Here is a 13,140-nt window from a genome sequence, read left to right on the forward strand (position 1 = left end):
AGAAAATGAGGAAGAACAGAGTATTCTCACAGAAGAATGTGCATGAGTGAGCCAACAGATGAAGGAGTACTGGCGAAAGAGGAAGGAAGAGAACTTTAAAAAGTGAGGGAAGTTGTGTAAACGTAGCCCATAACTGGCTGTAACGAAAATAAATAATGATATGTTACTGTTTTAAGCCCACTAAGGAGCACTTATGACTAGTTCTTCTTTGATGCTCTCTTCCATTCCCAATATCTCTTGAGCCCTGCTGATAATTTCTCCTTCCTCTTCTGTGAAAGCGGGCTTCCGACATTTAGGGACTCTAGGTGGTGGAGTCCAAGATCTACCATAGCACAAAATTTGGAACGATCTTCTATCTCAAGATCAGAGATCCCAGCCAAATTCACGTCCTTTAGTACTTCGTTAAGTCACAGGCTTCCAGTCTTGTAGCTTTTAACAATTGATACCTTCTTGGTAAGCCTGTTGTTCATTTGTTTTAGGTGCCCATAGAACCTGAGCCTCCTACATCGCATACTGGTGTTGGCTGATTCTAATATACCGGGTCATCAAAAAGTCAGTATAAATTTGAAAACTTAATAAACCACAGAATAATGTAGATAGAGAGGTAAAAATTGACACACATGCTTGGAATGACATGGGGTTTTATTAGAACAAAAAATCAGATGCGTCAGCAGTCGCAGCATGTTGGCGTTACCTGAAAAGGCGCTTTTAGTGAAGCTGTATTGTCAGAATGGGGAACGTGCTAGCTCAGCGTTATGATCCTATTGCTATAGGAAGGGGATTCGAATGGGTAAAGGTCCATTGACAAATGCAGCTGTGGCAAGAATGATTTCAAAGTTCGAAGCCATGGGTTGTTTAGACGATAGACCCCATAGTGGCCGACCGAGCACAAGGCGTAATGGTGCTGAGACAGTTCAGGAAGAAATGGAGACTGTAGCGGGTTCGTCTATGCACGGGGAAGTCAGCACTCATACAGTCGCACATTGCACCGGTATTCCATACACTACTGTTTGGTTGGAACTTAGGCGTACCCTCCAATGCTATCCGTACAAAGTCCATCGGCATCATGAACTGTTACCTGGTGATATAGTGAAGAGGAGGGCATTTGCGGTGTGGGATTTTCAAAAGATGGCAGAAGATGACGATTGGTTGAGTAACATGTTGTGGACCGATGAAGCTCATGTCGTGCTCCGAGGTTCTGTCAACGCCCACAACTGCAGAATTTGGGCTACCGAAAATCCTAGAACTGTCATGGAAACTCCATTTCACGACAAGAAAGTCACGGTATGTGTTGGATCTACCACATTATCGGACCTTTTCTCTTTGAGCAAAGGCATGATTCTGGTTTCATAACTGCTACCGTGACGGGTGAGAGGTATGCCGATATGTTACAGAATCGCATCATCTCCAGCCTGGCTGATAAACACCTGCTGGAATGTATGAGGTTTATGCAGGATGGCGCTGCACCCCATATTGCTAGCCGCGTCGTCTGGTGATGATCGTGTGCTCAGCCGCCACTTTCGTCATGCTTGGCCTCCCAGGTCCCCAGACCTCAGTCCGTACGATTATTGGCTTTGGGGTTACCTGAAGTCGCAAGTGTATTGTGATCGACCGACATCTCTAGGGATGCTGAAAGACAACATCCAATTCCAATGTCTCACCATACTCCGGACATGCTTTACAGTGCTGTCCACAACATTATTCCTCGACTACAGCTATTGTTGAGGAATGACGGTGGACATATTGAGCATTTTCTGTAAAGATCATCATCTTTGTTTTGTCTTACTTTGTTATGTTAATTATTGCTATTCTGATCAGGTAAAGCGCCATCTGTTGGACATTTTTTGAACTTTTGTATTTTTTTGGTTCTAATAAAACCCCATATTCCAAGCAAGTGTGTCAATTTGTTCCTCTCTCTATCTACATTATTCTGTGATTTATCAATTTTAAAATTTATACTGACTTTTTGATCACCCAGTATATATGCTGAAAATTTGACCTATTAGCAACTGACTGAAACATTTAGGGAAGCACCTAGAGATTTGAATTCAGTTGTTTCTGATTTAGAATCAGGCACAGATAAGATTGACAAATCTAATGTGTCCCAGTCAGCATATCTACCTTCTGTTCTACTCTGTGGAGAATGATTTCTGTGTTTTGAAGAAAAAAGACTAGTCACATATCAGATAACCAGTGACAAATCCTTTGTGCACAGGAATGGAGGATTTCACTGAAAAAACAGGATCTAACATAAGTGAAATTGCTGATATTCTTCTGAATTTTTTGTTTGTAGTTTTATGTAAGGAATGTTAAATACATTATTTTCAGACATATCTGTATGCTGCACAGGAGATTACCAATTTTTTGGTGCCCCAATGGAAGACAGTGAAAAAATAAAAAAAGTCAACTTTTAAGATTCATGGAGTACCCAAGCTACAGAGACCCATGGTCATACGATCAAGCTTTTGGGGGATTCATATATAAGTTTCCTTATGTTCAAAAGACATATTTCTTCATTTTTAGGAAACATGCAGGCTAATGACAACATATACATGTCAAACACTTGTGGAAAGGGGGGGGGGAGGCGGCTATGGTTATGATATGCTGTTCAAAGCATGTTGAAAGAAAAAAAAAAGAGAAATATGGTTTATGATTTTTGTATTACAGTTCAAAATTCAAAAAGGGAAAAGAACAAGAAGCAGAAAAATGTTTGGGTTCACATTTATGATGTGTATGTCTTTCAGCTGTGGTGCCCATAATATGTATGACAAGTATCACGATCTATGAACTGATTCAGAAATCACTTGACGTTTTCACATTCTTTGTGCTCATCATTTTACTTTATGTTCCACAAAAAATTCCTTATATTTAAGATGTCTAGAGAGAAAATTAACAGAAAAATGAACCATGGAACTTAGGAATAACAAAAAAGGTTTAGACAAGAATAACAGAATTCTTTTATTAATTTTTCATTATTTTTTCAGCTATTGAGATTCTCATAAACAAGTTATTTCTTAAAAAAGTAAAAAACTATTTCAGTCATGTTTGAGCATTGAGATTAATTCTCTCTCTCTCTCTCTCTCTCTCTCTCTAACTTTATTAAATTCTTAATGCTTCCAAACAATCTTCCCATTTTCATCCAAATGCACTTGTTCTGTGGCAACAAGTTTCAGAGCTTTAGGGAAAACTTTGTGCTCTACTAATTTAACACGTTCTTGCAATGTTTCTTCAGTGTCATCTATCTCAATCTGTACTGCTTCTTGTGCTAATATAGCCCCAGCATCAATATCCTCCTGCAACAAAAAATATAATAATATAAGATGATATCAATGACTAATCTATGATGTGTGTTTATAAACCATAAAGTGAGGTTAATAATTATTGAAAATATGAAAATATATTTTCTTAAGCCATCCAAAAGAGCCCTTACTACCCTGCAGAACCACATGCCCGATTTACAGTCATTGATGATTTACATTTAGATGTACAGAACATAAAAATTGTGTACACAGATGGCATCTTGTACGATAGCTAATAATTCCTTTTCGTGTTCCACCCACAAATGGGAGAAATGACTACCTGTATACCTCTGTACGAGTCATAAGTTCTCTTATCTTGTCTTTGTGGTCCTTACACAAGATTTACATTGGTGACAGCAGTATCATCTGGCATTCAGTTGCAAATCCCGGTTCTCCAAACTTTCTCGAGAGTGTTTCAGCAAAGAACCATCATCCTCCCCCCCAAGAATTCCCATTTCTATAACACTCACATGTTAGCTGTTGGTAACAAATGCAGCAAATTGCCTCAGAACTGCTTTGATGCTTTCCATTAATACAACCTATTTGGGATCCCAAAAATTTGAGTAGTACTCAAGAATGGGTTGCATAGGTGTTCTATTCTCAGTTCCCTTTATAGACAAGCTATAATTTCCCAGAATTCACCCAGTAAACCAGAGTTGTGGGCACTCTTACAACCGATGTTATGAGCTCATTTATTTCATGTTATTTTGCAACATTATGCCTAGATATATTGATGTGACTGTGTCAAGCAGCACACCAATTATACTTTATTCTAACATTACAGGATCCTTTCTCCTACTCATATTCATTGAAAATTTGAGCTAGCTGCCGTTCATCACAACATTTAAAAATTCTGCCCAAGTCATCCTGGGCGCTGTTACACTCGCTTAAAGATGACACTGCCCTGTAAACTTTGGGTTAATCAGCAAACAGCTGCAGATTGCTGCTCTTGCTATCCGTCAGATCATTTGTGTGTGTAGTGAACAACAGCAGTCCTATCACCCTTCCCTGGGGCGCTCCTGATGAGACTTTTGCCTTCAGGAACATCTGCTGTCACTGACAATGTACTGGATTCTATTACTTGCAGTGTCCTCAAGTCAGCCACATACTTTTCCACATGCTACGACCTTTGTTGGCAATTCATAAAAGAGCACTCTCCATACACCTTGGCCTCATGGCAAAGACCTACATTTCTTTGGACTTTATCGCAGATCCATTTAGCTTTCTTTTCTTTGCTCAATAAGTCACCTTCCATGATTTTCCCTTCACCTCTCTAATAGCGCCCTAAAATATCCAATCACATCTACACGGCCTCTGATTGCTGCCTACTTTCCCCTACCCCTACCCACACCCTCTGTGCCCTCTGTTCCTCAAATGCCAAAAATGTCACTCCTCTACTGTCTCATCTACTCTACAACCAAATTTGGTATGCCATATCTTCTAATTTCCTACACAAAGTATTATTTCCTTCATCTTCCAGGAACATCGAAACTTTAACATATCAACCACAATCCCTGTCAGGGCCTTGGCTACTTTTCTTGTCAAATAAGGGCTAGCCTTACCCCAAATCAAAATTGGTATTTTGCACACAATTATACAAGGATATTAATAACTTTATCTCTGCTTGATGTCTAATCTGCCACAAAGTGTAGCACTTACTTCATGCATCTGAATACTGACTCATACCTTTGGCTTAAAAGAGGCATTTCATTCACAATTGTAAGAAGAGCAATTAGAAAAAGAAGTAATATCATTGTGTAACTACTACTCATTTTTGGTTACATGACAATCAAACCAGCTGTTTAGCTGGATGAATGGCAACCAACAACCAAGATCAAAAATTTCAGAGCACATTACTCACCACAACAAAGTTGACCCTCAGAAGCTGCTTTATAAGTTACACCAATTATCCTCATCGAAATCTAAGAGTACTATAAAGGACATGAGCGACTTTGAATGGGGGTAGATCGATTGATCTCCAGGAAATGGAATTATCATACTGTGACATTTCAGTTCCTACAGGAAATGTTACCCTGACCATAATAAATGTGTGGAACCACTGGATAGAAGAGGGTTATCCATTAGCAATGAGTGAGTACTGGGACACACAGTGCAGTGAGACCATTATTTGCTGCTGTAGCTGTAACAGGCTATACAGCTGGGTTCACAATACTGCAACAGGCATGGACCATTCAATACACGTCAATAGTACAAAACCATCAACTTTACACCAGGCCAATATCAACTGTGCTACTGTTTCTTATTTCCATTTTATAATAACCACAAGCACACTGGAGAATTTAAATTCCATCACTGTCTTTATGAGTGGCAAAATGTATTTTTAGGTAACTTCCTCTACTAACAATATTATATTGGTCCCCACATGTGCATTTACATTTTGAGAGAAAACTGAAAACAGATCTTACATAACGAAGGCATTTAAAAACCAGAGGTTCTGCTCCTCTCCCAGAAAACTCCATGTGCCATATTTCAGCTGGACAATGTCCACCCACAAGCGGTCCGGTATGTGCAACACAAAATGCTTCTACAGTGGATGGAACAGTTTGGTGGGTCTCATGACTGGCATGCCATTAAGCCTCATTCTGGCCATCAGACTATCAATCAAAGGTAGCTTAGGAAAGACACAATTAATCAACACATTTGACTGCAACCACATCATGGGCACACCATCTCCGAGGCCATATGGTCACTGGGCTTCTCAGAGCCACGAGTACCTTAATTTAGGTCCCCATGCTCACCATCCATCATGAGGTGCGGAGGACGCCATCACTGAACATTTGAATTGTGGAGAAAGGTTACTTAGACTGAGTTATAGCACACAATGGAACACACTACTGCCAGAGTACACGTATGTAAAAAACAACACAAGGCAATGCATCTCACTTACCATCAGGGCAACATTCAGTTAGGTAGTGGGGATGTTCCCACATGGAGGACGTAACGGGGCTCTTTATATGACTGGCACTGTCTCTCGCTAAGAGTCAACACAGCTATCTACTGTCAGGTTGCACAGAACCATTTGTTTGCTAAAACACTCTGTTGGTGACCTGTGCCTTCAACAAAACAGTGCACTATTCCATTCCTTCCAAAATGGTTCAGAATGGTTTGAGGAACATGCCACACAATTTGAGGTACTTGTGAAGGCCATCCCAAAGCACTTGACCTTTAAAGACTATGGAGCAAATCTTTGATGCCACTGAGCAAGATGTGTTCACCTAGGATCCAACTGCAACCAATCACAAGGAGTTATGAGTGACATTTGAACAGACGTGGCTCATAATCACACTAACATTTTCACTGTCTTGCACTGCCATCATCAAGGCGGTAGCAGGTCTACATACTATATGGGAGGTATCTGTAACTAAGCTGGTCACAAGTGTACATGGAATAGGTTTATTATTCCTAGAGAGAAACATATTCAGTTTTCAAAGAGACGTGTACTGATAAATAATTACACAATTGTTAATATCTGTCTCCCAATATAGGTACACTTTTGCTTAAGTGGCAAAAAATTTCATAAAGTACAGCTCAACGTGGTCTCAAATAAACTCTGAAAACTTTTATATTGTATGTAAAAGTACGAAATGAGCACTGCCCATCAGGACACTGTTTAATTAGCAGCTTAAGACGAAATACATACCTCTACAAAGTGTGCAGTGCACCCAGTAACCCTTACACCAGCCTGTAGAGCCTGGCGGTGAGCATGAGTACCCTTGAATAATGGCAGCAGTGCTGGATGTATGTTTATCATGCGTCCACGCCACAATCTGACAAAATCTCCTGTAAGTACTCTCATAAATCCCGCTAGACACACAATGTCGACACGAGCTTCTTTAAGAGCTGCATGTACTGCCATATCAAATTCTAATCTAGATCCATATGCTGTATGGGGTATCACCTGTAGAATATAAAATACAGAGAATAAAACTCCTGCCATTACTTTTTATATGATACTTTTTTAGTCATCTAAATTATTGTGATAATAGTCCTATGTGATATTACACCATTTCTCATGACACATTTCTTTCAGATTCAATGTTTGAGTGATAAAAATACCTTATATTTAACTACAATAATATGAAACTTTAAATAATCACTGATTACTCAATTACTTACCAAACCAAAGAATGGCACTGAATGACTTCCATGTGTAGACCAGTTAAAGAATGTCAGACTTTCAAGAATCAAAAACACCTTCGTTTATTGGAAAAGGGTAAATGGTCTAAGTGAAAAGAAACTTTGTAAAAAATTATACACCCAGCATTGTAAGCCTACAGACACTTAGTAGTGATGTGCAAGAGGAAATGAGCTATGGATTTGATTTTCTCCTTTCCTCTCCTGTTGCATCAGTATCTATTTCTGCTTAGCTATTTCTTTTTCCCTGTCATTTCTTAACAGGTTATCACTGTATTTTAATTAACTTCATTCATTATCACTGTTATTGCCATCTTTAAACTCACTTTCACTGATTTTTTTTTCCATCCTGCATCTATTTTCTGATTTCCTTATATTTTTATCTTTCCGGTAGCAGTCTTTCAATTCTTTGTTGATGCAAGGTCCACCAAAGTGTTCAATTAATTTTGGACAGTTATGCAAGACCCTCACCAGTTTCCAGAAAACAGTGCCCCAAAACCGACAAAAAAAACTGTAAATAAAATATGTCTATCTCCTTGTCTTCTCACCAATTTTAGCTTATTTTCTATGACAACTATTCTAACTAATTTCAAACTGAGTGATGAAATAATTACAATAATTTTTCAGCATTACCTTTGTGTGAATGTTTGCTCTTGTTGCTCTTTCAAGTCCTTGGACACCAACCTTATTTGAAATAACAATCACAATTTCTGCCCCAACCCCTTGAGAACGATCCATGGTGGCGTCAATGAGGGACTGAATAAACAGAAAAAAATGAAACTAAGCGTACATACTTTTTGACATAAATATCAATGGTATGTGTATACAAACAAAAATTCTTCACAAAAAAACTTGGAGAATTCTTATAAGAGTTAGTGATGGATTAGAACATAACTCTGTGATCAGATACATTTTTCAGCACATTTTAAGGAACAAATGTATGAAACCAATGATTTTTTTCTCAAGATTTTCAATTTGATGAAACATTCTATGCTAGATGGTAACAACAACTTCATTCATGGGCATATATGCCATAGTAATTTACATAAAACCAAATCAATACCATTTAAAATAGCAGAAAATATGTAAATGAATTCATTCCATCTTTCTTATTTCCCTAAGGATGTCAATAAATATACATATTATTAATATTTCAATAATTCTAGCTCTCTTATACTGCTGCAGTCCAATGAATTCAAACTCTCATTTTGCCTCACTAAGAAACAATCCATAACTGGATAATCTAAAGTTATGTAAGATGGAGTAACTAGTTCCATTTGATTCAAAAATAATCAAATCATGTTGGAAAACGAGTGAATGATCCCATGAGATTTTTTCGAAAACCAATGACTGTCATGAATTGTGTCAGGTTCTGTGAAAATTGAGCAATTTATCCCAAAATAGCATAGAATGTACGACTCAGCCTTGAAAGACGGCCACTGTGACCCTGCATGTGAAAACCCTTTTTCAACAACATAACATCAAAATACAGTATCAAATCAAAACAACTCAATATAACTGTGTGTGTCCTCCAGAAATGCCTTCTTTATGAGTCCAACCCCATTTTCAGCCACAGTACATTACTAATTGTATTAAATTACAACCATTTTAAACAACAAGACAGTGTTTCTAGCCAAGTAAAAGAACTGATACATAAACCAGTATGCATATCCAACAATAACATTTGTCCACTCTTCCCCATCATATTTTTATGCTGTTGTATAACAGAAAGCACTTGCACACTACAGTCAGTAAATGTAAATACTACTTTGGTCATTATATGGTGTCCCATCTAACTGCAGCATTCACAAGAACTTCGTTTATTCTGCTCTTCAGACAAAAATTGATAAGTTTCAACAGCCCTGTTTACTTACATTACCAAATATTACTTTAATAAAATATAGTATAAAACATAATTGTCTGTGGTATTTTTAAAATGGGAGTACGGTAGTGTTTGGATCAGAACAGCATTCTGTGTGAGATAAACTCCATACATTGGTAATTATGTTGTGGAGATTTTTGCAGCCATTTAAATGGTGTGTCACTTGGAAGTTTATCCCACTCCACATGGAAAACAGTGCTGCCAAGGCAAATGATACATGATGTCCACAACAGTTTTGATGGAGATTTGGTTCAACATATGACGAGATAGTGTATGTGACTTATCATCACAAACAAAGCAGTAATTTTAACATTTATGCATGCAGTATAAAATGGAGAGCAAGAAACCTGCAAGTTTGTTCCACTTCCAGAAATTAGAACTCCAACTCTTTTCCTTGGAGGTTCTCTGGCAGCAACCACTGATTCAACAAATGGTCTCATAATTCTTTCCATTTCAGGAACAAAGTTCTCTACATGTACACGTGGGTCACCTGATGCAAAATGAAATGTAATGACAGTAACAAGAACAAATTATGCTTCATAACAAAAACACTACACAGTTCAGCAGCAGTATGTTTATGTTAAATAACATAAAAATGTAAGATGTCGACAAATGATAATGTTTACTTGCCTGCATATCAATACTTCTCAACAGTTAGTTCAAAGGATAAAGTGTTTTAAACAGCTTAAGCCTTTCACTTTATGTATGAGGGCAATTCAAAAAGTGTCTGACTTTTATTTATAGAATAAATCTTCATTTAGATACAACTGTTTTTCCTAATGCTACTGCACTGCTGGTATTGTGCACAGCTGCTCCATCGCATTCTGCCTAATATCTTTCCTATTTTGAAAGTTTTGGAATCTAGTCCATTGCAGAGTATTTTTCAGTTTGGGGAAAAACAGTGGAGCTAGATTGGGGGCACAGGCAGACTGACAAACCACAGCTATATCATGTTTGGCCAAAAAACTGTGAATTAATTGAGAATGATGAGCAGGTGCCTTATCGTGGTGAAGTGCCAAATGCCCACTGCCCAAAAGTCTGGCCATCTCACTACTTCAAAAGGTGACACACAACCTCTTGGTAGTACTCCTTATTGACATTAGTGCCTTCATGCACATACTGGTGATGGACCGTGCCATGGGAGTCAAAGAGGACAGCCAGTATAACTTTCACACCACTGTGGACCTGGCTCACTTTCTGGGTTTCAGGGACGATTGGTGCTTCCACTGCAATAACTGGAGCTTCTTTTCTGGATCTTGCCCATAAACCCAGGACTCATCACCAATAATCACTGTGTAAATAAAGTTGGGATTACTGTTCACAGTATACAGCATGCCCTAGTGTGATCTCTGAATGAAGTTGCTTCTACTCATTTGGTAGCAACTTTGGCACAAATCCTCCTGAGGTGCAAATTTTATGTTAAAATGAAATGAATGGAGCCAATTATAATTTTTACCTCATCTGAAAGTTCTCTGAATGTGATCCGTCTAACCTGCATCATCAGGATTCTCATATGATCAATGGTTCAATCTTCACTGGCATGCGGCCATCTTCGAACTGGTTGAACCAGTGCTTTATCTGTGTGGTACCCTTTACTTCATCCCCTAACACTCATCGTACCTTGCGGATTGTTTCAACTTGAGACTCACCAAGCTTAATACAAAATTTGATGCATTAATGTCGTTCCACTTTTTCTGTCATTTTGCCCACAACACTAAATCCAATGATTACAACTTACACGTATTCATTTGTCAGCAACAGGTTGTTTCCACAGCTGTGAAAAAAAAAAAAAAAAAAAAAAAAAAAAAAAAAAAAAAAAAAACAGGCATGCACATTATGTATGTCTACACCATAGAGAGAGCATGTGTGCATCCCAATACCTTTGTTGGTTTCAACAATAACAAATAAGGTCAGATACTTTTTAAGCAGCCCCCTTATAAAACCAGAACACATTCACGGTTTGTTTGCTAGTCAACTGCGAGCTCGAAATGACTAATCTGAAATAAGAAATACAGAGATAAAGGACAGGATGCCTTAGGAATGGAAGGTCTATGAATTATTACTAAACAAAGGGAGTGGGTATGTCAGGGCAATGAGTTATGGAAAATTCATGTGGTGAATTATGGTAGTCTGATAAGCAGCAGACTGGATATTTCTAGGAGAAACATATCGACCACTACTTTTTGCTAGCATTAAATACTAGGGAACTTGTCATAGCTGCAGATGAAGTTAGTTTGCACTGGATATGGTGGTATATTCTGTATTCATCCAACTGTAGTGTCACCGCCAGACACCACACTTGCTATGTGGTAGCCTTTAAATTGGCGGTGGTCCGGTAGTATACGTCGCCCAGTTGTACAGCCGACTTTTATAGCGATGGTTCACTGACTTCTACGCTCTCATTTGCCGAGACAATAGTTAGCATAGCCTTCAGCTACATTATTTGCTACGACCTGGCAGGGCGCCATGATCAGTTTCTATAGATATTGTGAATCATGTACCATAAAGAGCGATGTTCTCCATTAATGGATTAAAGTTAAGTATTCCACCACCTACATCCGTTTTTCTCAATTCTAATTCCCTTGTCATGTTCCAGACCTCACGCCAGCCTGCGTGAGCTAAAACGCGTGCATTTCGGCCTCCTTTAGGAACACGGTTGGCTCTCCTGCCAACCACAACATTGGTGATGAGGCAATACCACGTTCTTTTCTAAATTGCCCTGATTTACTTGTTTAATGGCTTCGCCACAATCTCCAGATGTACTGTCCGAATTTTATCGCTTACAGGATCAGCAGATGCAGGCCTTACTGGATGCCCTTGGACAGCTTGTCCAGGGTCAACGTGCAATGCAAAACGATGCGGCAGCAGCCGCTCCACTGCTCACGCAGCCACAACACGCTATTGCACCAACTTTTCGACCTTTTGATGCTGCACTGGAAAGCTGGACGAAGTGGTCCCGCCAATTTGGATTCCATCTCGCCACCTACAGAATTCAAGGTAACGAGCGGCAGCCGTTTCTTCTTTCTTCAGTAGGTGTGACCACGTACCGTGTGATAGTCAAATTACTTCCCCGACGTGACGTAGCAACTCTATCCTACGACGAAATTTTGTCTGCATCAGAATCGGGAGTGGATTGCAACCTTGCAAGGCCTTACTAGGGATTGTGCTTTTGAGTGTCAATGTGGACTCCCTTATTCAGATACTATGGTACGTGGTGCAATTGCACAGGAGGTTTCTGATGTTCATATAGGGGAACAGATTTTGAAACTAGTAAATCCCTCCCTTCAATAAGTGTTGGGCATATTGGATCGGCAGGACACACCTGACTTTGCTCAGGAATCATTTGAAACTTCGCCAGCAGTGTGTCAGGTTAACCAGCCGGCCGGGAGAGCTGCACGGAGCAGTAAACAACCCTCGCGCCCGGCCACACCGCTGCCGCCAGGCTCTCGGCCACGTGTACCGTGCCGGCAAGCAAATGCAGTGATCAAATCATGCCCGCAGTGTGCTACTAAACATTCGCGTGAGAATTGCCCGTCACTCCAAGCTATTTGCTTTTATTGTAATAAAAAAGGACATATTCAGAGTGTTTGCCAAAAAAAGCTCAGATCGGAAGCTCAAAACCGTTCCAGGCCCTTTGCTTTGCGCCAGAATTGGAAACGAACCAAGGATACTCCGGCTTGCGAAACTTCGCCCATGGAACTTCATGTAGTTCATTCCACTCCGCGCAGTGCCACTCTCTCTAACAGTGCCTGTGTTCATCCCAAAAACAGTGTGCGTCGACACCGCCGGAACTCCCGTCAAGTC

At 39.4% G+C, this 13,140-nt stretch overlaps 1 protein-coding gene across 4 annotated transcripts in view; it reads right to left on the reverse strand.

The window, feature by feature from the left end:
- Positions 1-2,944: 2,944 nt before the first annotated feature.
- The window catches only part of LOC126354610 (trifunctional purine biosynthetic protein adenosine-3), an 87,569-nt gene continuing 77,373 nt past the window's right edge, over positions 2,945-13,140 (reverse strand). For all 4 annotated transcript variants that reach the window (XM_050004366.1, XM_050004368.1, XM_050004369.1 and 1 more), the window contains exons 15-18: positions 9,684-9,826; positions 8,088-8,210; positions 6,961-7,218; positions 2,945-3,293 (exon numbers count right to left, since the gene is read on the reverse strand). In XM_050004366.1, coding sequence (XP_049860323.1) covers positions 3,108-3,293; positions 6,961-7,218; positions 8,088-8,210; positions 9,684-9,826 — 710 coding nt within the window. In that variant the 3' untranslated portion in view covers positions 2,945-3,107. The remainder of the gene's footprint in view (positions 3,294-6,960; positions 7,219-8,087; positions 8,211-9,683; positions 9,827-13,140) is intronic.

This window comes from Schistocerca gregaria, chromosome 3, assembly GCF_023897955.1.
Source record: "Schistocerca gregaria isolate iqSchGreg1 chromosome 3, iqSchGreg1.2, whole genome shotgun sequence".
Taxonomy (NCBI): Eukaryota; Metazoa; Arthropoda; class Insecta; order Orthoptera; family Acrididae; genus Schistocerca; species Schistocerca gregaria.